Here is a 27647-nt window from a genome sequence, read left to right as displayed (position 1 = left end):
AAAATATATCGGATAAAGGACAATTTTTCCAAAACGATCATTCAACAAGTGTGTCATCAGAAAAATTCAACAATGGCTTATTCATTGGCAAGTGGATAAACAACTTAATGAAGATTCTTTATGGCAGTGATAATGGTAAAATTTTTTAATTTCTTTATCATCCTTTATAAAGATAAAGCAAATACTTTTCTTAAAATAAACATTTTTTCAACTGTTCTATAAATAAATAAAAATCTAATGTTTATTATATAAATAAAATTATTTATTTAAAAAAGTTTCTTTTATAAATAATAAAGAAAGGAGTAGAACAAATTTTTAATTTAGTACCTGTAGAAAGGTAAAATTCAATATGAAATGAATATCGTGTATGATCGGAAAAGTATAATATATCCATTTTCACCTGGGCATTGTCTTTTCTCGTTTCGATGACAATCTGGAAAATGCCCAGTTTCCTCGCCAATTGAAAGACGTCTTCTCTCGCTAGAGGAAGGTCATTAAAAGTTATTCGCTCGTAATTCTTTATCGACGTTGTACGATGGAATCGAGAGTTTATCTGGATTTCCTGTTTAAAATGCTATTTTATTGAAATTGTCCAACCCCTCGTTACTTATGTTCGATTTTCTGTCAACTGGATTCTGATTCAATTTATTACTCTCATGATATATAGAAAGAAAAAAAATACAGACACACATATTATTTCAATTTTCTTTTGCTGTTATTATTATTTTTCTTATTTTCAATTTTTTTAATTTTAAAAACTAATATATATATATATATATATATATATATATATATATATATATATATATATATATATAAACAAAATTTTTTAATGCAATTTTTTTGTTATACATATGGTCAATAAAGAATTCCTCTCAAATTAAGAGGATTCTTATAGTTGAAAAGTAAAATGTTCAAATTAATTTTTAAAAAATTATTATACTACAACAATAGATATGTCTACAAAAACTAATTTTAACCATTAAAGTATTGAATGTAAGAAAAGTAGCTTTAGTAAAAAAAATTTAGTTAAAATGAAATGAACTGTAAAACGTACACTGAGAAAAAAAATTTAGTGTTTGCAACAAAATTGTTTGGTTAGGCAATTTTGGTTCTTGTAACCAAATTTTGGTTGGCTGAAACTCAACTCAACTCTCAACCAAATATTGGGTTAGGCCAACAAAATTATTTAGTTGAACATTTTTAAATTCCAACCAAAATTTGGTTACGACAACAAAAGAATTTGGTTAACACAACAAAATAGTTTGCTCTAAAAAACCAAATGATCGTTTGTTATCCTAACCAAAATTTGGTTGCGACAACCAAATATTTTGATTCGCTCTCAGCTCATAGCTTAAGAGAACAGTTAGTTTAAATCTCTCACAAGGATGGGTAGTCCAGTGGTCAGAGCTCCCGACCTTCAGTTTTAAAACAGAGGTTCGATCCCAGGTGGAGATGAGATTGTTCAAAGTCCACAAATATTTCAATTGGATAAATATAAATTCAATGTTAAATTGATAATAAATAAATAATGAAATAAATAAAAAAGATAAAAAGAAAAGAAATAAGGTAGAATAAAATTTTTAATTGTACAAAAAAAACTGTTTGTTTGATCAACCAAACATTTTTGTTGACCTAACAAAAAAAAATTTGGTTGCGCTAACCAAACATTTTTGTTATGTCAACAAAAAACACCCAACCAAATTTTGGTTGCTCTGACCAAACATTTTTCTCAGTGTACTCAAATTTTACAACTCACAAAAATATATAACTTTGGGATATCTATTTTTTATTTTAAAATATTTTAATTTAATTAGGTAATTTTTAGTTTCGTTTTTTTCCAATTTTATTTGTAATTTTTTAATTTATTTAATTTAATATAAAAAATTCTAAACTTTTAATTTCTCACTATTGTGTATAGAGAATCAAATTTCTTTCAACGATTCATTTCTCATATGAAACATATCAATTTACAAAAAAATGAAGATACAAAAAATCTCAGTAATCTCTATTTTCAATTTCTTATTAAGAAAAAATCTAAATCATTGAAAATATTAAACTCTAAAGATTGAAAAATTACACACAGAACAAAAAAACTTTTTTCTTTATTTATTAATTTTCATATTGTTACTTTATTGTTTATTTATTTAGTAATAATATTATGTAATTATGAATTAATGAATTTACAATAAACTATAATATAATATTTCAAATAGTATATTTTACGTTTAAAGTTGCATTTCAGTGATCGTATACGATAAGAGAGTACGAGTATATCAAACTTTAGATGTTCAGCTTTAATTTATTTCAGATATAATCAGAATTTTAAATAATTAAAATTCTTTGCTTGTCAATAAGTTTGATATTTTTAACAAATTTCACAATATTATTATTCTCAGGCTTCATAAAAAATCGATAACAGATTTGAAAATTAATAACTCATTAAAAATGAAGACAGCAAAATGTAAATAGAATGTTTTTTTACTAACTTTTGCAAAAAAAAAAATATTTAAAAAATTATTTGTAAACATAAAATGGTCAAAATATGATTTTCCATTTCAGAGCTCTCAAAACGTTGAAGTGTTGTTGAATATAACAGAATTCAATTGTGAATCAATCGTGTAATATTCTCTCTCTCTCTCTCTCTCTCTCTCTCTCTCTCATATAATGAGAATGTTATAATTTTTTTTGCAAACATCACGAAAATTGTTATTTTTTTCCTACCTATTTCAAAAGGAAATTTTATTTCAAAATAATTGTTAATAGATAATAATAATATTATTTATTATTTATGAAATAATTTCAGTATTACAAAAGAAAATTTCCGCAAAAATACAAAAAAAATAGTAAAAACTTCATTGCTCCACAATAGGTGAATAAATAAAGTTACGCTTTAATTTTTAATTCTAGATTTTAAAAAATTTCCATTATCGGATTTTATTTAATTAATTAAAACCAAATTATATTAGAACTAAAAGAAGAAAATTGATTGATATTAGGAATTAAATTTTTTAATTTATTATTAAATTATCTAATTTATTAAATACCACCAAGTGATAAATTCATCATTTCATAATTTATTTATATAACTTTCACTCAGTTATGGAATTACTATGGTTTAAAGAAATTTTTTTTTATCATTTTTTAAGGCCATGTGGAAAATTCCCACGTCACCTGGTATAGAAAAATTTGTTTTACGAAAGTCTACTACCAGCCCGACCCACTAAAACACGTAACCCTTCTTTTGGAACTCTTTATCTACCCTCGGAACTGTTGTAAGAAAGTTTTCTTTTTAAAAAAGGTTCAAATTTATAGCGCATATAAAGTAAATAATTAATGAAAAAAAGAAAAAGATAAAACTATAAAAAGACAACATAAATTAAATAAATATATATAAAACCTCGATGTGCTTGAACCAACTTTTAATCGAAGATTAAGGCACATCAATTTTTTTGTGGATTTGAGTTCTTTGGGTCCTAAATAGTGTATAAAAAATTATACCTCATAACTTATCGAGTTTTTTTTAAAAAACTCATTTTTAAAAGAAAATATTGTTTTTTTAAATTTAACATACTAGCTATAATACAATTCAAATTTAAGGACATTATAATTGCTTAAATTTGAATGTATACATTTATTATTGATAAATTTTTAATAATTTATTGCTTATTTATATAGGGGAATAGTGTCAGGGTTGGACACAGTTTTAGTTTTTTGTTTATAAATATTTTGTTTAGATAAATTCAGTCAATTGTGGTATATGGGTGGAAAGATCTACAAAAGAGGAACACTTTTGCTGTGGACCGTAAATTGATTGGTCCAAAATTAAAAAAGTTATAAACATTTTTAAAAAAAAATCTAGTCAGGTTTGGACTTTTCAGTCAGGGTTGGACACTTTTTGAAAATCGAAACGCATTATTGGTAAAAGCGTAAAATAACATTTGTAATGTTTTTTATTCTTATTTTTTCATGTTTATCTTTACTTATTGTTTACAAATTGTAAAGCTTCATGGGTTTAAAAAAGGAATGAACTCAAATTACAAAAAATAACGCTTTATTGTTCCAAATAACTCAATGAAATGATGAACAAAATTTATACAATTTAAGTATTAATTTTCTAATATCTTTGGCACAATTTTGCACTGAAATATCAATAAAATAAAATTTATTTGTTTATTTATTTATAAATTGTGTCAAATTCATAATTAATATGGGTGTCCAACCCTAACTAGAAGCATCATTTTCGAATTGTGCTAACCATAACCAGACATGTGTCGCGATTCGATTTTTCACTTTTTTTCTTCCTAAATTATGTACCCCACAATGCATTCAATAAGCTTACCTTGCCGAATTCTTGCTTTTTTACACATTTTTTAGGTTTATTCACAAGTCAAACAAAACTTTTTTTGTCTCTTCGATTGCACCGAAGTCACAGGAGACGCTACTTTTGATTCTCCAAAAATGTAATGTCACAAAAAGTTAGGTTACACTACTAGAAGATTCGTCACGTACGCACACAGGTGGCGCTAGTGTTCTTATTTAAAAAAAGCCAAGTGTCCAACCCTGACACTATTCCCCTACCTCACACGATAATAAACAATAATAAACATAATAGTATGTTTATAGAATTGTATTCTTGAACTGCTTGAAGTAATTGAGATGGGTATTCTGAATGTTAATTGGAAACTTTGTATTTGGCCCAAGTTGTTTTAAAATCTGAACATAACAATTCTACTGTTTGCTCGCAGTAGAATCCTAGTCCTTTAAATTCTTTTTAACAAGATGGAGAAATATGAAAAAATCCTGCAAGAACTTTTTTTTTGTTCTTGCGAGAGTCTTCTTGGCTTTTTCCAGGGACAGCTTGGGTTCTTCGAACAATTAGATAACTTTTGACCGGCTTCACCGCACCTAAAGCACACAGCCGATCCTCGACCGACTCGGATCAACATAGTGGATCCTCTCGTCACCATTTTCTGCGATCGTGGACTATCTAGCTTTTTTCTACGTTTCCATTGGAGGCGCTACCCCCTTCTTTTTCTTATATCTATTTGGATTCAAGTCTCTTCTGGACTGTTCCTCTTGTCCTTTTCTGCGCTTTCTTAAAAGATCTTCTGGGCTTGCGGTTAAAGTGGCGCTTCCTCTCCTCATTATGGTACTTGCGGTTAACCTCTGCACAGCTGAGAACGCATGCCAAGTCGAAGTCCGATCATCAGCCGCAGCATGCTTCTCCTTCGCTTCAGTCACAAGGGTTTGAATGATTTTAAATGACGATAATTAAGTAGATTTATATAACAGCTGGATTAAATGAGAGGCTGATAGTAAAAATGATTTAAAATAACATTGGGAGCAAAAGTGGGATAAGTGACTTGGGAGCAAAAACGGGTTAAAATGATTCGTGTAATTTATTGATAAATTCATTATATTATTGATTAAAAAATATTAATTATAATAAAATATGCATTTTTTCCTATTGTTAATATTTTTTAATCGATAATATAATGAATTTATCAATAAATTACACGAATCATTTTAACCCGTTTTTGCTCCCAAGTCACTTATCCCATTTTTGCTCCCAATGTTATTTTAAACCATTTTTACTATCAGCCCCTCAAATAATAATTTATTATTATCAAAGAATAAAAAGGGTCCAAAAAATACCCTTACAATACGTCTTTGGATCAATACACGAAAATTATGTGAACAATCGTACAAAGCCAAAATTGTTCTTTGTTTTCTTATTGTTGTAACTCTTTGTACTCTCTAAATTTGAATCAGTGAATTTCACTGCTAACCAGTTATAAGTATACCAAACCAGTGAAATTTCACTGAACCAATCAGTTAAATTTATAAGTATACCAAACCAGTGAAATTTCACTGAACCAATCAGTCAAATTTCACTGGTTTGGTATACTTCTAATGCCCCATGTGCGAAAACCAACATGGGCCAATATTGGCACAGAATAGTCAAATCGGGCACCAAGTCTTGGCAGACAATATTGGGCCAACTTTTGTGGTGTTAACTGCGGTTGGACATCGGCAGCCAAGTATCAGACGCCATTACTGGGCCCAGTATTGTCAAAGTTTAAAAAATTATAATAATTAATTAATTAACTAATTAATTCATTATACATTTATAATTCAAGTCCTGACAGAAAGCACAATTGTTTAAACATTTGAAAATTTGTAACGCTCGAGGGAACCGAACTCGCAACCTAACGCACCGAAGTCTAACACGCTAGCCACTACACTATACGCGGATATGGGAATCTCAACACAAAAATGTTTTGATAAGCTGCATTTGAGGAACATTTCAGCCGTTAATGCGCCATTACTGGGCCAAGATTCGTTCCAACTTTGGAAAAAATGACTTTTCAAAATAAATTCAACATTTCAGCCGTCAATGAGCCAATAATGACCCAGTAATGGGACAGAGGTCGTCTCAATTATGAAAAAGTAGAATTACCAAGTATTGGTGCCAATATTGGCCCAGTAGTGTGACGGAGTTCGGCCCAATTATGGCAAATTGGAGTAACTGAGATGCAGTGCCAATATTGGCCCAGTAATGGGACAGAGAAGGCCCAATAATGGCAAATTAGAATAATCGAGAAACGGTGCCAATATTGTACGCAGTCTTCACGGGGAGAAATCTTTATTGCTATTTTCCGTTGACTTGTTTAAAGGTAAGTTTAAGATTAATATATTTAGGGCCAGTTTCATCAACTCCGCTTAAAAGTTAATCAGCGATTAAATCCCTAACCGACCAATCATGAGCGGTTAAATTGGCTTTAATCGCTGATTAACTTTTAACCATAGTTTGTGAAACCGAAACTTAGTCTTTTAAATTATATTTATTCAATTAACAATATTTTACATTTCTGTAAGTTATTTATAATATATTTTTATGAAACTTGTATGTATATTCAACTAAAATTAAATTCTTTTTGTATTAAAAATCTATTAATACTGTTTGGTTTAGATTAATAATACTTTTTCAGACCATAATAAAGCATTAAATTGCAAAAAATTATAAGCAAATGAAACTAAAAGTGTTACTTACTTTTAAACAAGTCAATGGAAAATAGCAATAAAGATTCCTCCCCGTGAAGACTGCGTATCAAAATGTCAAAACGCCGCGCGGCGCATATTTTCTTAAACATTATGTAACTTTTTTATTTTTAATCCAATTTAAACAAAACTTTCCAAAAAACTTCTTCACATATTAATAAACAAATGTCTCACTGGAAGTTTTGTCAACTCGAAAGTTCCCTGCATACTTTTTCTCGTCAAAGTTGAGTAAACGTATTTACTGACAGGTCTCTATTTACATTAACAAATAATTTTGCAATAATTTTTTAAAAATGTTTTAACCATTTTATAGTCTTTGGTAGACCTTAATACGTAAGAATGTCAATTTTTAATTGATTTCATGAAGATTTGTGCAAGATAGGACGATTTAAGTTTTAAATTTCAATGAAATTGAGAATGGAAAAAAATTTAGTTTTTGTCCATTATTATTAAAAATACAAGTCCTACAACAAATTTCAAAGACAAAAAATTTGGGCATTTTTATACTCTACATGGTAGTACGTTTCAAAATTTAAATTTTCGAATTTTATATTTTCTCATTTTTCGAAGGCTTGAAATTCTCTCTTCAAGCGCAGATCGAGTTATTGCCGGCGGGAGCTCAATTGTTATATAAAATTTAGTCACTCCACATGAAATAAACTCCATGCAACTATAATTATTATGCAAATAAAAATAAAAACTCTGCTCGTCAACTGACCGTTACAAACTCGGATCGAGTACTGATTAATCATTTTATTATATTTCTTAACGAGTGTTGATGACTCATACGTCTATTCTTTTCAATAGAAATTGTCAAATTATAATATTTCCCTTTTTCTATAAATCGAAAATTGCGAAGCAACATTATGTTTGATATTACAAGACAAAAAAAGACCGGTACATTCCAATCACATAGTAAACAAAATAAGAAGAACATTTTCATCAGTCTCATTTGTCGGTAACCTTCAAATAGTGAAGACATAGATTTTTCTTTAGTAAAAATTATAAAATTATTTTATTAATTTTTCTTCTTTTTTAAAAAAGAATTGTGTTTGTGTTTCATCAATTTGGCAATTGATTTTATAGGTGAGAATAATTTCTTTTAAAAGTTCAGCGAAGGTTATTTATTTTATTTTTTTTTATGTTGGATCAATATTGATCATTTATTGTCCATTTTCTTTTTATGATAATTCCTTTACTAAATTTTTCATATATTGATTTAATGTTTATAATGGTTTTGACATTTTTTGATTATGTGTTTCCTATTATTTAATGTGTGTATTTATTAAAAATGTATTATTGACCCTTTTTCTCTATTAATATTTTTTTGTGTCCTGAAAAATATTAATATGCTATTTTCACATACTTTGATTACATAAAAATATTTAATTCCTCTATTTATTGATTAATTTGTATAATTCTTGGAATTCCGTGACAAAAGAGCACAAACGTCTCTTATATTGTTTGTCTTGTCCATTGTATATTTTAATAATTCATTTTGAAAATTATGTTGTAAATCAAAAATTTTTAATTAAATTGAAATTTGTCTTTTGTAATGTTAGTGAATTTATTTTGTTGATTTAAATTTATTTTTATTTGTGTCGTTGCAGTTTATTATTAATTTATTTTTTTTTGTGATCATTCGATAAGGCGCCCGCGGATAATTTTTATTAATTTTTAATTAACAACGCCAGTGTAACCTTTAATCGTTTTCTGTAAATGAAAATTTTTAAAAAAGGGTTACACTTTCTTCAAATTTTTGTCACAATTTCTAATTCCGAAAAATTTTTGTTTAATTATTGGACAATTATTTCTTCATATTTACATAATTTACACTCTTCTCTATTACTCCTTAAAAATTTTAACTGGGAAATTTTTTTTTTTGGGTCGCTCATTACGAATCCGATAATAGTTTTCAAAAATTAAAAATGTCGGGTTTAATATGTCGACTAATTTTCATAAAATTAATTAAATTCATTTAAAATTGCTACTCGGGGTTTTTTGGGGTCGCTGATTACGAATCTGATGATAGTTTTCAAAAATACAAAATGGCGAATCCAATATGGCGTCAAAATTAATGGCAAATGGTTTCTCAAGCAAAAACGTCTATTACTTTTAGATTAACACCAGATTCGTAATCAGCGACCCCAAAAACCCCCGTGTGGCAATTTTCAAGTGAATTTAATTAATTTTATGAAATTTAGTCGCCATATTGGATCCGCCATTTTGAATTTTTGAAAACTATCATCGGATTCGTAATCAGCGACCCCAAAAACCCCTGAGTGGCAATTTTCAAGTGAATTTAATTAATTTTATAAAAGTTAGTCGCCATATTAGATCCGCCATTTTGAATTTTCAAAAACGCCACACGTCATCGAAAAGTATTTGTTTTTATTAAAGTAATAAGCCTATGCCCGATTTTCCATATTTAAACTATTTTTGGGCAGAAGGGGGCTTTAGTTGACAAAGAATGCCTCATATATATAGGTATATATATTATATATAGTCGAGTTGTGCTTGTTGTGGTTTTCCACTTGTAAACCGAGAGTTGCAAGGAAACAGAGAAATTAACTTTTACACCGAGAAATGTCTTGGAATCCATGTCACGTTTCATTTTAAATTGACTAATCCTATACTAAGCTTTTGCACACTGTAATCTTCCTTGTCTTGAAGTATATATATATATATATATAATATCATCGCACTGAAACTTCCCTTTCCCAAATGTCTCCAAGACGTCCTTTTAAGGAACAAAAAAAAAGTATTTTTTTTGGGTATTTTTTTGCAAACTTTTTGAGACAGTTGCAAAAAAATAAAATGTAACACAACACCTTGGCAAAGAAAAAGGAAGAAAACAATTTTTTTATTAGACACAACTATTCCTTCGTAAGCAATTACAGAAAAGTTAAAATTTCTATTTCATAAATCAAAGTATAAACTTGTCTTGAAACTTTTCTTGTTGCTATAAAAGCTACTGTTGAATTTTCAAAAGAAATTCTCTTTTTATAACGTGCGAGCAGGAAAGTGTACTAGTTTATAAAAGAATTTGAATTTATTTTAAGACTCAGAAAATTGAAAATAAATAAATTATGATCATCTTTCAAACGAAATGTTTTTACATAAAAAAAAAAAACGAAAAATTAGAGAATAAATTGTAAATAATTTTCTTGATTTTTTATGTCGTGATTTTTATGTTAAGATAACAAAAGAATTGTTACAAACTAAATTGTTACGAACTATTAAAATTTTTAAATAAAAACTATATACAGTATATTATTATACAGGGTGATTTTTATGTTCCAGACCCCCTAAAAATTTTTTTTTTATTTCACTTTTTTTGGTTTAACCTTTAACTGGCACCATGGGTCCAGTAGACCCGAGCATTTTTTCAAGCTCAAATTAATTGAATAGCTTTTGAATATTTTTTATATTTTAATATATTAGTTTGACATATTCTTAGTAATTTTCTAAGTTTTTTGATACAACTAATTCGATAAAGAAGAATAAATTAGCTTCAAATATTAATAATTAGAAATTTTTAATTTTAACCTAAAAAGCCATTTACGTTTGAACGCGGAATTGTGCCAGTTAAGGGTTAAAAAACGAAAAAAATAAGATTAAAAAAAATTTTTAGTGGGTCCGGAACATAAAAATCATCCTGTATATATTATTTTAAAAATATTATGGCCATTATGTTACAAAAGCCATTAACTCTTTTGCTTAAGAAGTAAAGTGGTCTCTTATAAACATTTCAAACTCATCCCTTAGGGTTCATTTTCCGCCACTTCGTACTGAAGCTTACTTTACAGATGAAGGACGCTCTCTTCCACTTAACGAACATGATCCGTGTATTCGCATTTAAATTAATAATTTTCATGAATGCCAAAAGTTTTGAGCTTGACATGAGGGCTCTCAGAATGGTTAACGTGCTAGAATTTCAAAATGTGTACATATTACAAAAAATAAAAGAAAAAACTCACGGCCTGAACCTTAAAAATATTTTATAGTGCTCTTCAAATAAATGATACACGCAGAGAAATTTTCTTATTCGAATTAAAAAAAATATTTATAATGAAATAATAAATATTATAAATACATTAAAGAGACTGTTTTTCATTCTACAATAAATATTTTTTAGCTCTGTAAATTTTGAAATTTTAAGTTGAACCAACATCTAAGCTAAGCTTCATTTCAATCGATTGAGCCGTTTTTGCGTGATGCTTATAGCCAAAATTTCCGTAGTCATGAATATGGGGTATTCTTTTTTAAACGTTCCATTCAAAAATTTTAATTTATTTCAATTGTCTTGAAACTTTAGTAAATTTTCCCTCTATATATGAGGGTAACAAATTCCAAAATAATTATTGAGAAAATTTTATAGATTTCAATTTTTATATGAATTTTAAACATCATTTTTTATGTGCCTTTAAATTTTACTTTTTTATTACAGTGAAAACAAAATTTTTTTCCCAGCAAAAATTTTGAACCCCTCTTCTTTTTCAATTAACGAGATTTCATCAAATTGGACAATTTTGTTTTCTTTTTCGTTAATTTTCATTTGAAAATTGAAATTATTTTATTATTATCTTATTAAAATAAATTAGCACCAGTATAAGATTATACTTTATTGTTTCAGAAGCTTAAAAAGTCTCAATAATTACTCGAAAATTTCTTCGAAAGTTCTACAGATTTTAAATACAAAAGAATTCTTGTTGTTCTTCATTTTAGATAGTGAATTTATTAACAAATTTTCTTTCATCGTTATAAATATTCTGAAAGTAGAAATGCGTTCCAAGTTTTAAAGTATTATATAATTATGTCAATAAAATAATCTCAGAATAATTAGTAAATTTAATTAAAAATAAATTAATTGTAAAAACAGAAATATTTTTAATTAATTCTTATCTTTAAATTTTCATCAATTAAATCAATATACATAATAACAATTATTGAAATATAAATTTGATATTAAAAACGTAATTGTTAAAGGTCAAATTTCAAATCATGTTCTTTTAATAGCGTTAAATGTGTGTCATTTTGATTCCTATGTTCCAAAATTTTGTTATTTTTTTTTTGTTGGCTGGGCAGTTTTATGGATTTTTGAAATTTAGTTTTAATCCTGGTTTATTAAGAGCATTTGAACCTTCGTGACGTCACAAATCATGGCGCATGACACGCAAACTTCTCAGGTATGTGAAAAGCACAATTTTGAATATTTTTTAAAAAAAGCTTTTGGAAAATGTTCAGAATAACATAGACTCTGTCTGTTATGTGCGGAAAATTCAAAATTTTGCGTTTAAAACGTTTTTTAAACAATGTTAAGGTCACAAATCATGGCGCATGACACGCAAACTTCTCAGGTATGTGAAAAACACAATTTTGAATATTTTTTAAAAAAACCTTTTGGAAAATGTTCAGAGAAACATAGACTATGTCTGTTATGTGCGGAAAATTCAAAATTTTGCGTTTAAAACGTTTTTTAAACAATGCCTACATATAAGCAATTCGTGTATTTTTCCTTACTTGTGACAACCAACTTAAACATTGTTTAAAAAACGTTTTAAACGCAAAATTTTGAATTTTCCGCACATAACAGACATAGTCTATGTTTCTCTAAACATTTTCCAAAAGGTTTTTTTAAAAAATATTCAAAATTGTGTTTTTCACATACCTGAGAAGTTTGCGTGTCATGCGCCATGATTTGTGACCTTAACATTGTATAAAAAACGTTTTAAACGCAAAATTTTGAATTTTCCGCACATAACAGACAGAGTCTATGTTATTCTGAACATTTTCCAAAAGGTTTTTTTAAAAAATATTCAAAATTGTGCTTCTCACATACCTGAGAAGTTTGCATGTCATGCGCCATGATTTGTGACGTCACGAAGGTTCAAATGCTCTTAAGGAACGATTTACTACTGCTAGTGACTGTTTGTTTATTTACATCAGCTGGTATAAGTATCGCTTTTTTGTTTGCTGTGTTGAATCCACTGTTTACGACTCCACCTGAAAAGAATTTGTTGAGAATAAAAAGTGGCTTATAATTATATTTTCGTTATAAAATTAAAATTTTTTTTTTTTTTTCTTGTAACTGAATTTTTGTTATTAGGGTTCAAGTCGTTTGAAAAATCTGACCATTTTAAATTACTGTCACAGTCATCCTCGTTTATGATTATTTCCTGCGCATTTGTCAATAGTTTTGAATATTTCTTTACGCTTAGTTCATTGTGACTTTTATATTGTCTTCATTTTTATTTCTTCTTTTACAAGTAGACGCGACTGAACCAGCGAATGATTTTCAAAATTCAAATTTAAGTCTGACTTTTCTGAAACCAATTCAGATCTGCAAATATCTGGTTTATTTGAATTTGCAACTGGCTCAGGAACTTGCCCTTTGTTTGATGTAATCGAATTAACAACTCCTGAAAAAAAGTTTGTTATAAATAAAAAGAGGCATATATATGCATAATTTATATTTTAATATGAGCATATTTTTGTTATAAGAATTCTGTTATTACTTGGGATTGGATATCTGAGTCGGTAGGGTTGAAGGCGTCAGAAAAATCGGACCAAGACAAACGGTAATTAGTGCATTAGCGCATTTATATGCTTGCGCTAGAATTTAAAAGAAGCGTTGCTGAAGTTCTTCTAAAGCAATGGCCTGTATATTTATTTGCATTGGGTAGTCTCAGATTAAAAGCAATTGCTTCAGGAACTTCGCCTATTTTATTTCTTCCAATAGATTGACGATTTGGAAGTTAACAAAAAATCGGTCACTAAATTGACCAGGTGATCTTAATGAAATGCATGTTTTCACTTTCTCGTAAAAAAGACTTCCAATGATAAATTGACTTGCATACTTATTTTTGTTAAAATTGATAAATACTAAGTATTTGTTTCCCAAGTCTTCTACATCTTCAATTTTCATATTTGTAATCTCATCGCAGCAAAACACCCACAAATTCCAAAAATAAGTATAACCTGCAAAATTAAAAGCAATGTAATTAAACAGAGCAAAACAAATATAGCAACATTTGCAGGACTGTTAAAAATTTATAATTGTTTTAATAAAAAAATTTGATTCTTTCATTTTAAATCAAATTTAAATTAATTTCAATTTTATTTAGATAATTGAATTTTTGTAGAATTGAAGTTGAAATTTTTTTTAAATACGAACTGATAAAAACTTTTCATAAATTTTTTACAATAATTGAATCTTTGAGAATTTTTAAATGAACTTATGAAAAGGAATTAGGACATAAATATAATAATTATTACCTTCATGGCTAAATATACATTATCTGAAGAGTTGTTCATAAATTGCATAATTTGATCCCACCTAGTACAAGCGATTTTCTGGTTTATAACCTTTCGCATTGGCTTTTATAATAATTTTTTTAAATCCACCAATGTCGATATTCTCTTTAACAGTGTTTTTCGAAGCATACTCCAAATGCTCAATAGCGTAGGCGGTTTAAGTTTTCCTTTTAATGACTCGAAATAAAGAATTAAATTATTTTCATCTGATTTGTAAAGGGAGTTGTTATCGTCTTCTCGACACTTTTTGTAAATGTTATACACTAAAAGATATCGATCTAAAGATTTCTTTGGTAACGTTTCAGTTTGCACAATGATTTCTGCCTCTGCATCGAAGTTTCTTAGGATTTCTTTCCTCATCCGCGGATCCTTCTGATGAGAATTTTTCCATTTTTAGATTTTGAATTAATAAAAAAGCACGAGTGCACGATTTTTAGGCGAGATTTTGAAGTTCATGCACACACAACAAAAAAGTACGAAAATGAGCGTTGTTATGTGGTTACTATGTTCGCGAGCCGCGAAAATCTCGTAGCCAATCAGAGCGCGCGTTGGCCACAAAAGCCGCTTTTCACGGAAGAAAATTGGGACGAGAAGATCGTACTTTCGGTTAGGGGATACAGAAAAATTGTTTTTTTTTAAAGATAAGCAAGAAATTGATAGAAGTATTTGGTTATGTTTGTAACCAAAAATTTCCTCCATCGAAAATGAAATTTCTGAAAATAATCACCCATATAAATTCTAAAGAAAGTAGGTACATCGAAAGAAAGTTTAATTTAAAAATTCAAAGTTATAAAAAAGGTAAATTACAATACTATAATCAGTAAAAATTATTTGGTTCTAATAAATATATTTATTTGATAAAGTCAAATAATAATAGATATTTATTCGGAATTTTTTTAATGTAAAATAAAAAAAAAGAATATTATATTCAAACGAATTCACATATATCAAATTATATTAGTTTATTGAAATATTTATTTAATTTCAACTGGCCTGAATTCGGAAGGACCCCCTTATTATTCAAATGTGAATATATACCTCAATTTCCCTGCGAGAATATTGCACCATCCTATCTTCTCCCGAGGCAATACATACACGCGTGATTTCGAAAGCCCGTTTCCTATGTAGTAAAGCGATTTTGAAATTTCCTCCTGACTCTTCATTCAAGCATATAGACGTCCTTTCAAGTGGAGACTGTCCCTTTGGCAAAATGCCTTAGGCCTTCCGGAATACGGTGGAATTTTCATTAAACCAAATTTCATATCACATAATATATAATTATTATTACATTTCATTCGATTTTCAATTAACATATTTTATTTATTTATAACTAAAATTTTATTTAAACATTCATTTTTATTTTCTAACGTAATTTTTATTTATCTTTATTTTATACTCGACTTTATCTATTAAGAAAATTTATATATTTTTACTGAATTTTTAACTTTTCGGTATTTATAAATTAAATTCATTCATTCTTTATTTAGCATGGAAATTTTATAAATAGAAACATTGGTTAAATATAAATTTAGTTAAACAAGAAGCACGTTATTGGAAAATAACGTTAATAAATATAAATATTATATTAACATTAATAATATTAATATAATGTTAACATTAATAATATTAATATAATATTAATATAATATTAATATTTATTAATGAAGAAAATTTGTTGACATTAAATGTGGTTCAATGAAAATTCTATCGTGTGTATTTAAATTCGATCCACTGGAAATTTGTGCTAATGAATTTTGCAGAGAGTAGTCATGCGTCGAATATATACACTATATATATATATATACATTTATGATTTCGTCTCAATTTCAGTTGGAAACTACCTGTTTCACAGATCCTATATGGTTTATATTCAACACCCTTCTCGATTTTCCTTCAGATCGATAAAGCAATGTTTCCAACTTTTCATAACGCCCGGTCGGAGCCTCGTGAGTTGGGAATCTAATAAGGTAAATGTCGAGGAAAAAAAGAAAAGAAAAGAAAAAAAAGAAAGGTCTGATAAAAGGAAAAGTAACACCTACACTCAAATATGGATTACGTCTAATTAAAAGTAATATCAAGGATCTTTTTTTCAAGTATAATTTAATAACAGCGAAATATTTCTTGTCAAATTGATATATTATGAAAGTTAGAACTAAAATAGTAATATTGAAGAAAGAATAATCATACTCGTATAATCATTATTAACAGCATGTGATTATTAGATAATATCATTGTCGGAATGTTAATTTTGTCTGAAACTTTACACATAAGAATATTAAATAAAGATTGATTTGAGATTTTGTAGAGAAGTCTCAAAAAATAATGAGGAAGGGATTTAATAGGTGAAATTAGATTTTGTTAAAAATAATTATTATAACCCTTTGCGGCATAGTGACACTCCTGAGTGTCACCTTTTTTCTTGCACTTTTTTGAATACTTCAGCCACTATTTTACATATTTCAGTAACAAAATGTATTTAAAATGTATTTTCAAATATCTATTACAATATAACTACATTAAAAAAGTGTTTTTTATAAATAAAATAAATGTTATAAACAAATTAAGTTTAAAAATAGCGTTTTTTTACAATAAATGTAATTGTGACTAAACAACAATAGGAAATAACCTAACAATAATGTCTATAAAGTTTTCGGGGTCGCTGCTTACGAATCTGGCATCAGATTTTCAAAATTCAAAATGGCGGTTCCTATATGGCGGACAACAAAATGAAAAATTGATCGGATTTCCTTGAAACTTGTAACTCGTGGGTTTTTGGGGGCGCTGATTACGAATATGACGTTAGATTTTCAAAATTCAAAATGGCGGATCCAATATGGCGGATAAGAAAATGAAAAATTAATAGGAATGGCTTGGAACTTGTTACTCGGGGGGTTTTTGGGTCGCTCGTTACGAACACGATGTTGGATTATCAAAATTCAAAATGGCTGATCCAATATGGCGGATGACAAAATGAAGAATTGATCGGATTTGCTTAAAACTTGTTATTCGGGGGTTTAGGAGGTCGCTGATTACGAATATGACGTTGGACTTTCAAAATTCCAAATGGCGGATGACAAAATGAAAAATTGATCGGATTTGCTTGAAACTTGTTACTACGGTGTTTTTGATGTCGCTGTTTTTGAATATGACTTTGGATTTTTATAATTCAAAATGGCGCTTTTGTGTGTGTCTGTGATCAATTTGATTAATTTTAACAAAATTGTCCGCTATATTGGATCCGCCATTTTGAATTTTGAAAAACTGACATCGGATTCGTAATCAGCGACCCCGAAAACCCCTGAGTAACCAGTTTGTAACCTATTAATTTTTTAAACAGATATTATAACAAAAAAATCAAATTTAAATGTGAGTTCGAATTTATTTGGATTTGACAATATTAAAAAAAATTCTATACAATATTCAGATTCGTACTTATATTAGTCACTCCACAATCATACGTGAACAAAAGCTTGAAATTTAATTTAACAATATATATTTTTAGTAAAATCTATCAATTTGGTATTTGTGTGTAAAAGCATAAATTTAAAATATACAATTTGAATCGCAAGAATAAGTTATTTTTGTTTTTACTTATCTCATATATATTTCTCGGAATTTGATGAACAAGAAGCGCAGACACGTGGAGATAGAGTTCTCTTTTGGATGAGCGTCAGTCACAATTTTTGGATTATTTCAGTATAATCTTGGTCAAACATACAATTAATAAGACGAATCTCGGCCGAATCGAACTCAGAGAATCTCGTGTCGTTATTTCCTTCGAATATTGTTTTGAGACAAATTCTCACAAGGCTAGATTTGATATGTAGAAATAAACAGGTGGTCACCAACTTGCGACGCTTCAAACAGAGGTTTAATCCCCGCTTCCAAAGCAACGATAAAAAAAAAGGAATATCCACCTTGTTTCCGCCCACACCTGGACTGTACAAATTATACAATAAAATCAATTAGATCCCGCTACACTTTTTCGTTTAATACAATTACAATTTACTTACCCCGCTAACGGGTATACTATGCTCGTCGCAGCGCGACTCTTGCGATTCTAATATTCGCGACACACACAATACCGCTCATATCGCTTTCTTTCATTCGGTAGTAATCGGATTACTACCGATTACGCACGAGATTTACATACACGTAACAATCTATTCGGCGATCCCCGACTAATATCAAAATTCGTTACAAGTTTCGAGCAAATTTGAACAATTTGTAAAAAAATTGTCCGCCATATTGGATCCGCCATTTTGAATTTCATAAAACAGACATCGGATTCGTAATCAGCGATCCCGAAAACCCCTGAGTAACCAGTTTTGAGCGGATATTATCAATTTAAAAAAAATTGTCCGCCATATTGGATCCGCCATTTTGAATTTTGAAAATTTTTAAAATCTGTCATCGGATTCGTAATCAGCGACTCTTAAAACCCCCTATAATGCACTTCAAAGATAAATTCCTGTTAAAGAAAAATGTATGCTTCAAAGGGTGATTCCATGCCAAGAACACACACTTTGTACAACGCATTTGGCACACTTCGCATTTGGCTGTAATTTTTTTGGTCGTTTCTACCATAAAATAACTTGACTAACCAGAATTTTAAGTTTCTATCTCATAAAAAAGTCCCCCAATCGTAAATTTAGGAAAAAATGTAATTTTTTTAAATCTAGGTTGAAAAATCAATTTTCCCTCTAAAAGTTGTGGTTTTTGTCGAAAAAAATATTGTAAATATGCTATTCGATAGGAAATTGTCCAAGAAATCGATTGACGTTGGAATTTTTAAGGTAACTCTTAACGCATGCGCAATAAATTGAAAAACTGCCTTTTCTTTAAAAGTCCATATCTTAAAAACACCTATCACGATTTAGTTCAAATTTTTAAGAAAGATAGTTGAAAGTTCATACTTTAAAATAGTCATAAAACAAAATTGGGTTTTTTTTTTTTAGTTTTTTTTACTATATATTTACAAAAAAGTGCGATAAATCAATTTTTTTAGTTATTTACTGCAGTTCATTCATTTTTGTACACATGTGCCGCTGTAGAAAAAAAATCTGAAGCCAAATTCGGGATCCTCGGAAAATTTCCGATCGACTAGGTATTTTGACACTTTATTTTATCATATTTATCAATTTTTAATAGGAAAATGGATTATACTGTCATTATCCATAATATCAAATGTATTAAGCGTATTACACCACTCGGATATTTATAGTATTATAAATTCTTATGCGAATATTCCATCAAATAATTTAACAACTTTCATATGATTGAGTCTGTATTTATCATTTGATTGAATCGGAGATTTATTCACGCAACATAGTATTTTCAAAATTAAAACATTTAAAAAAACTGAATTATCTGACCATTAAAAAAACGTAGTAACACTTTTATATGAAGACATTCTTTTTTGAAAATCTTTTTTAAATTGTAATTTTTGCATGACAACGATTTTTGCTATTTGTTCAGCGTGATAAATATTCTTTATTTGTCCAATAATCCAATCTTCATTTTCTGTAAATTTGAACTCAATCGCGATAGGTCTTTTTAAGATATGGACTTTTAAAGAAAAATCAGTTTTTTTAATTTACTTCGCATGCGTTAAGAGATAGCTTAAAAATTTCAACGTCTATCAATTTCCAAATATTTTATGATAATTACTTTAACAAAATATCAACAGCATATCACTTTTCTTCATCTTTATATTTCAGACATCTCAACAAAATCTCAGATCAATTCATTCAATATTTTATCATAATAGAATCATATTGAAGACTTTTAGAGAATATCTAATTTATACAAATTTCTTTTCTTATATCCCAGCAGAATCCTAATAGAACCAATTGGAAATTTGCGAACAAATAAGTTTTTGAAGGTGAATAAAAATTTAAATCTAATAGAATATGTAAACTATGAAGTATTACAAAATATTGCAGATTGAATTAATACCATTAAACTTTAAAATAATTTTTTTTTCAGTTAAATTTTTTTTCAATTTGGTAAAAATAATCGTTTTAAAACTTATTTTTTGAAAGTTTGCAATTTTAATCATTCCATGGCTTTTTTATATAATTAAAGCGTTGGATCTTATTTTAATCTATTTTGGTATTAAAATAATAATTCACAATCTACTTTGGGATTATAGATACAATTTATAAACACGGAATCTAATTCAAAATGGCGGATCCAATATGGCGGACAAAATTTTAATAATTAGAAATGAATTTTGAAAAACTGCACTCAGATTCGTAATTAGCGACCATGAAAACCCCCAAGTACTCATTTTGGTGTACTTAGCTCTAATTACTAAAATTTTGTCCGCCATATTGGATCCGCCATTTTGAATTTTGAAAAACTGACCTCGAATTCGTAATCAGCGACCCCGAAAACCCCCGAGTACTCATTTTGGTGAGCTTCGCTTAACTTGAAAATATACTAAAATATACTAAAAGTGAAAAGTACTTTGTTCAATAAATCTAGTGTAGAATTGTCATTTTTTATCCGATCGAGGTCTATAAAAGCTTAAAAGTTTCGTAATTAAATATATTATTATTAAAAAAATTAAAACTTACCTTTTTTTTGATTGTTTGACTTTGAAAAAATTAGCGAAAGTTAGACGAATGTCTAAAAATTATTAAAATTTGCTTGAAATTTCAACTTTGATCGACTGTAACTCTGACAATTTTGAATGGATTTTATTGGTTGACCAATGGTTTGAAAGGTAATTAAATTATCTTTCAAATGGTGATTTATTTTTTACATTTGGATTAATTGCTTTCTCTACCGGTGACTTTATGTGACGTCACACCTCGAAAATGCATAATTTGCTTAATTGTCAGTAAGTTTTGTTATTCCTATCTGTAAGTATTTATTAGTTTTTGACTATTGCTCCTATTAAAATTCTAAAATTATCACTTGCACTCCGATGCATCGACTGTACAAAATAGTAAGTTCGCTTGACTTCCAAATGACACCTCAGTTGCAGGTGGCGCTACTAGTCATGTAACCTAAGTTTTTTTTCTATTTTTTATTATGGACTACGGAAGTTAGAAGTTTTTTTCTTTAATTTCCTGGTAAATTGAAGTTAAAAAGTGCACTCTTTATAGTTTTTTAATAACAGTTTATCTGATGACTTGATCGCATAGAGAATTTTGAGAACATTTATATTTCAATAATTGTTATTATTGTTATATTGATTTAACTGAAAATTCCGACGATAATATTAAATATTTTAAAATAGTTCTGTTTTTATGAGCCATAATACTTTAAAGTTTGATACTCAGAAGTTATAGGACATACCGAAATACTATTTTTCAGCTGTTAAATGTTATTTTTCACTGAATTTATGTGAAAAAATTATAATTTTTTTATAAGGGATCTTGAAATGACATTTAAATGTCCTCTTTTTAACACAAAATTACAATTTCATTGAAATTAAAAAAAATTGTTGTACTAAAGAAATACATTTCGAAAAAAAATTACTGCAGTTTCCAGTAATTAATACAGTATAGTTTTTCCAGTAATTATCCCCATAGTTATCTCAATAATTACGCCAGTAATTATTTTTCATAAGGGTAGATATACTATAATAATCAATATTATACTTTATTTTCATTAAATTTGAATTTTAATTATTTTTCAGATTGCAGTTCTAATTGATGGAAATTAGAAAAAAGGTGATTGACATTAAAAAAAAGATGAAATGGCGCCATCGTCGTCGCGATCATTACCGCAGCAACGAATATTCCCATTTGAAAATTGGATGAACTCATTAAAAAATAGAATTTAAAGAATTGAGAATTCCTAAATTGAAAAAAAAAAAAATAATAAAGAAGAAAAAGAAGAAATATTTTCCCAATTTATCATGATGAACGTCACATTAAGCGAGGGGTTCAATACCACCAATTCAACAATCAACAACTGCCAAACGAACTTTTCAATAACATCATTAATAGCTCAAGTCATCTATTCGGGTGTTTGTATTGCAGGTCTTGTTGGTAATACAATGGTGATTTATGTAGTTGCACGCTTTTCAAAAATGCAAACAGTCACCAATATTTATATTCTCAATTTAGCCGTAGCTGATGAATGTTTCTTAATTGGAATTCCATTTCTATTGACAACAATGTCAGTGGGTGCATGGACATTTGGCACAGTAATGTGTAAAATTTACATGACATCAACTAGTATCAATCAATTTACAAGTAGTATTTTCATTTTTATTATGAGCGCCGATCGATATATTGCCGTATGTCATCCAATATCATCGCCACAATTTCGTACGCCATTTATCTCAAGAATTGTATCACTTGGCGCATGGTTAATGAGCGCATTATTTATGATACCAGTGTTTCTTTATGCCAATGCATTGCCAAGTGAAAATGGTTCGCTAAGTTGCAATATTTATTGGCCCAATGAACATGGTGGTCAAACAACATTTACAATTTATACATTTGTCCTTGGCTATGCAATTCCATTGACACTTGTATTGGTCTTTTATATTCTCGTATTGAGAAAATTACAAACAGTTGGACCACAAAATAGATCCAACGATAGACGACGTTCCAATAGAAAAGTCACAATTATGGTATTGACTGTCATAGCGGCATATATCTTTTGTTGGGCACCATATTGGATAACGCAAATGTCACTCATCTACACTGAACCGAATGAATGTCAATCGGAATTGACAATTACAATATTTCTCATGGCTGGTGTATTCTCATATTGTAATAGTGCTATGAATCCAATTCTTTATGCATTTCTCAGTGATAATTTTCGTAAGAGTTTTGCGAAAGCATGCACATGCACCGCCAGTAAGGAAGTTAATGCAAATCTTCATTTTGAAAATAGTGTCTTTCCAAGGAAGAATAAAGGTAATAATGAGAGACTACAAGCTGATCGAGTGGTTGTATCGGCACAATCGAAAGCTGAACTTGAAGAAGAAGAAGATGAACGAGGTTTACTAATTAGTAAAACATCAACAACTGGTGTCACAATGACATCGAGGACAAATATCACAATTAATAGTGGATCACGAGACCAGGACGAGCAAGAGATAAGGGATAAGGATGTTTTGAAAAATGGTGCACAACATACTCTACTGACACAGGTCTAAAGAATTTTTTTTTTCCCTTTTCGGTGATAATATACTTATACTGTCATTGTCTTCTAATGATACAGTTCTGAATATTCATTAATCACCAGTTCTTTTCGAGAAATGGGTGAAATGGAAATCAATGTGTTAACAATGAACATTTATTATATCTATATAGAGAGAATTTGTATAATGTAGAGAGAGAGAGAGAGAAAGATATTCTGGAAATATTGTATATGTTAAAAGAAACATTGTGTGTGATCATATCAAGTAATTAATCTTGCAACGGACACTAAAAGGGTACAATTTCGAGAAAGTGAAATTAGATGGAATATATATTAATATTTTAGATGGAATAAAGAAAAAGAAAAACCTAAAAAAAATTGGGTTTTAGTTTCTAATGGCCTAATTTTTTAATAATTTAAGAATCATTGTTTTACAATGTTGGATATAGATCTGTTAGGGTATGGTGTCAATTTAATCTCTTTCGATTCTGCAATTTCTATTGAGCAGAATTAAATTCCTGTTCGATTTTACAAAGACGAACGAATTCTCACTAATTCAAATATTTAGAGAAAAAGTTCAATAAACATTATAAATGTTTAAAAAAAAAATATCATACACACTGAAAGAAGGTATATTTAAGAAGCAAACAAATTATAGGTTATGTTTACGATAGTTTTATCTTGATTAAAAGTCCTTTTTTTATTATGTAATAGTAGTAAAATATACACAGGGATTATCGAAATATTCTTTAATTACACAATAGAAAAAATTTCAAGTACATACAACTACATTTATTATATTATGGCGCAGTATATGATGAAAGCACGACTTCACGAATCTCTCTGCCGTCTTCACGGCAACAGGTCTCCGGTGTGACTTTGTCGTCTGCTACTTTAGTTCATATGCGTACCACCAGGTGGTAGACGTGCAGAATTCAATTTGTATTAACGAATATAATTGAAGAAAATAAAAACAATTATGATCATTACAATTTTTACTTAAAATTTTTAAAAATAACCTAAAATTTTTTGCTTAGATACCTTTTTTCTAAATGCGTCACATATTAAAATTTTTTTAAAAAATTAATATTTTCAGAAAAAGTTTTTTCTGTTTTTAAAATCGTATAAATATGTCACGGTGAGCCAGAAGGAGGTTTAAATAAAAATGAATTGGCACTTAAAAATTCTTTTTGATTATGGTTCTAAGATGAATAAAAAACTTTTCTCAATAGGTTTTAAAATCAGCTTACGTGCCCAATTTAAAACAAATTGAGTTTTAAATATTTAAAAATAGTGTTTTATGAGAAACCAGAATTTATTTAATGTATACTTATATGCGTTTAGATAATAGATGTTTTAGATTTGGGTTCATATAAATTTATTAACAATGAAGTTATTTTCTTGTTTCGTTTTTATATTTATGCATTAAGAGTGTCGAACGGTATCTGAAATTCTTTGGCAAGAAGAGAGCTTTAATTATTGCTCTGAACGTGAAATAGTATTGATTTTAAAATACTTTTTTCTCGAAACACGAACACTTTTAACAAAATCAGCCAAAATCCTCATCTTATAAATTTCCTAAATCCAAAAGACTGTACGAATTCATAGAAAAACATGGCTGCAAAACAAAAAGTAGAAAAGTAATCTAATAACAGCTGCGACTTTGTGCGCCCTGCATGCTGCTGCCATCTGACGGCGGCAGGAGGTAATGTACCTGTCATTATATTACTTTTCGTTTTGCAATCGTGTTTTTGTATAGATTCATATAATCTTTAGGATTTAGGAAATTTATATAAGATAAGGATCTCTAGCTGCTTTTGTAAAAAGTGTCCGTCTTTCGAGAAGAAAGTATTTTAAAATCAATGTTTATCATTTTCACGTTTAGTGCCGTTTTTATAGAGCGATAATTAAAGGTCTCTTCTTGCCAAAAAATTTCAGAGACCATTCGACTCTCTTAAATAAATTTTGTCACTCTTAAAATCGTTCTTTTAACATTATAATTTAATTTTTTAAAATTGGACACAAACACTACAACAATATAATTATTTATATGTAAAATTGAAAATAAGTAATTATTTTATCATTTATTACAGTATTTATTAGATTAAATAAATTCTGATTCCCCATAAAACACTGTTTTTATATAAAAACTCAATTTTATTTAAATCGGGCACGTAAACTGATTTTAAAAACTATTGAGAAATGTTTGTTATTCATCTAAGAATCATAATCAAAAAGAATTTTTAAGTGCCAATTCATTTTTATTTAAACCACCTTGTGGCGCACCGTGATGTTGGATGTTAAAAAGAAATGAAAATACAATTGTTTGTTAACAAAATTGTTGTAAACAAATTGTTGAATTGCATAATAACCTTAATGTATTCCATTGAAACTTGTTACACGGGGCGGTTTTCTGGGTCACTGATTACGAATCCGATATCAGTTTTAAAAAAATTCAAAATGGCGAAACTAATATGGTGAAAGATTTTTAAGAAAAATTTGATCAAATTCCCTTGAAAATAGTTGCTCGGCGGGTTTTTTGAAGTCGCTGATAACGAATTCATTGACAGTTTTCAAAAACCATTTCTCTATATTTGATCCGCTATCTTTTAATTTTAAAAATTGACATCGAAATCATGCTCAACTTCGCCAAACACTTCCGTGTAACAAATTTCTTGACAATCTTCCGACATAAGACTCTTGTGATTTTAAAACAAAAAAAAATTTTTTTTTAAAGTTAAGAAATTTCTTCCATTTTTTTCCCCAATTATAAAAAAAAAAAAAATTATTGAAAACGATTCAAAAGAGATTGAATCGATATCATGACACAACTCTATTAGGAACTTCTTTAAAGTAACAATTTTCAAACTATTTATGCAGTTTTGTAAAATGAAACAAACAAAAATTTGTTTAATTATTATTAATTTAAATTAAAAAAAATTTTTTTTTAATTATGTACAAATAATATTTTAAAATATTTTCATGCACCGACTTTCAAAAATATTCTTTCATTACGAAATTCTTTGCCGAATTAAAACCAAGTACATATAAATATAAATTGTATACAAACACAAATTGGTTTTTATAGTTATAATAAATTCTGGACTATATAGAGTCTCCATGTACTTTATAATAGAGCGATAAAAATGATAAATAATTATATGGAAATTAAATATAGATGTTATAGTATTCTACATCTATAAAATCATATGGAAACTATTTTAACATGCTTTCCAAGGGAATTATATTATACATAAAGTGTGTGACAAAAATAATTCACATATGAGAGATTCTTTTTCAATCGCCCCAGCCCAAAAAGTCAATGTTCTGGGATTGGCTTCATACTTTGGTAAATTGTTGTCCTATATGATAGTAATAAATCCCTAAAATATAAACTCATTAAAAACATATTTGTAGAAAGTAGAGGGGGTTGAAGTTTTGACGTTAAGGGTAACATTGTCATTTTCAAATCCGTTTAACTATGACAAAAGTTAATGGATTTTAATTTATCTATAATGAATTTTATTGCATTTTTCACGTACTTTTCAAAAATGTATACGAAATTTAAAAAAAAAAATTTTTAACCCCTTTTTTTTCAAAATCAACCCTTATTTTTCGATTTTCACCCCTTCGGGTATTTTTTTTTTTTTTTTTTTTATTTTCATTGGAAAGCTGAGGTTTTTTCCGATGATCTATGTAAATATGAAAATGGGACAACAATAATTTTGTGAGAAACAGAATATTAAAGTAGGCGGTGCCGATAAGGGTGCCGTTAAGGGTAACATTGTCATTTTCAAATCTGTATAACTATGACAAAAGTTAATGGATTTTAATTTATCTATAATGAATTTTATTGCATTTTTCACGTACTTTTCAAAAATGTATACAAAATTTAAAAAAAAAATTTTTTGACCCCTTTTTTTTCAAAATCAACCCTTATTTTTCGATTTTCACCCCTTCGGGAATTTTTTTTTGTTTTTTTTTTATTTTCATTGGAAAGCTGAGGTTTTTTCCCATGAGTTATGTAAATATGAAAATGGGACAACAATAATTTTGTGAGAAACATAATATTAAATTAGGCGGTGCCTATCTAAATCCTCAAAGATGATCTCCAGGTACACCCCTTATCGGCACCGCCTACTTTAATATTCTGT

The 27647-nt window shown here is 28.3% G+C and overlaps 1 protein-coding gene across 2 annotated transcripts; it reads left to right on the top strand.

Annotated features, from left to right (window-relative positions):
* On the top strand, positions 1 to 26347 carry LOC127278920 (somatostatin receptor type 2-like). 2 transcript variants are annotated; one of them, XM_051300871.1, is made up of 2 exons: positions 1 to 135; positions 22034 to 26347. In XM_051300871.1, the coding sequence occupies exon 2, from the start codon at positions 22256 to 22258 to the stop codon at positions 23507 to 23509; it is 1254 nt and encodes a 417-aa protein (XP_051156828.1). In that variant the 5' UTR covers positions 1 to 135; positions 22034 to 22255; the 3' UTR covers positions 23510 to 26347. The 2 variants fall into 2 exon arrangements, with proteins under 2 accessions (XP_051156828.1, XP_051156829.1); XM_051300872.1 differs by lacking the exon at positions 1 to 135 and adding an exon at positions 8020 to 8151.
* The last annotated feature ends 1300 nt before the right edge of the window (positions 26348 to 27647 follow it).

This window comes from Leptopilina boulardi, unplaced genomic scaffold, assembly GCF_019393585.1.
Source record: "Leptopilina boulardi isolate dan_hultmark-lab unplaced genomic scaffold, ZJU_Lbou_2.1 LbouV2_213, whole genome shotgun sequence".
Taxonomy (NCBI): Eukaryota; Metazoa; Arthropoda; class Insecta; order Hymenoptera; family Figitidae; genus Leptopilina; species Leptopilina boulardi.
This window is presented reverse-complemented; position numbering and strand designations above follow the sequence as displayed.

Coding starts and splice junctions, on each gene's coding strand:
- LOC127278920 (XM_051300871.1), top strand. CDS start 22,256: ATGATGAACGTCACATTAAGCGAGGGGTTCAATACCACCAATTCAACA.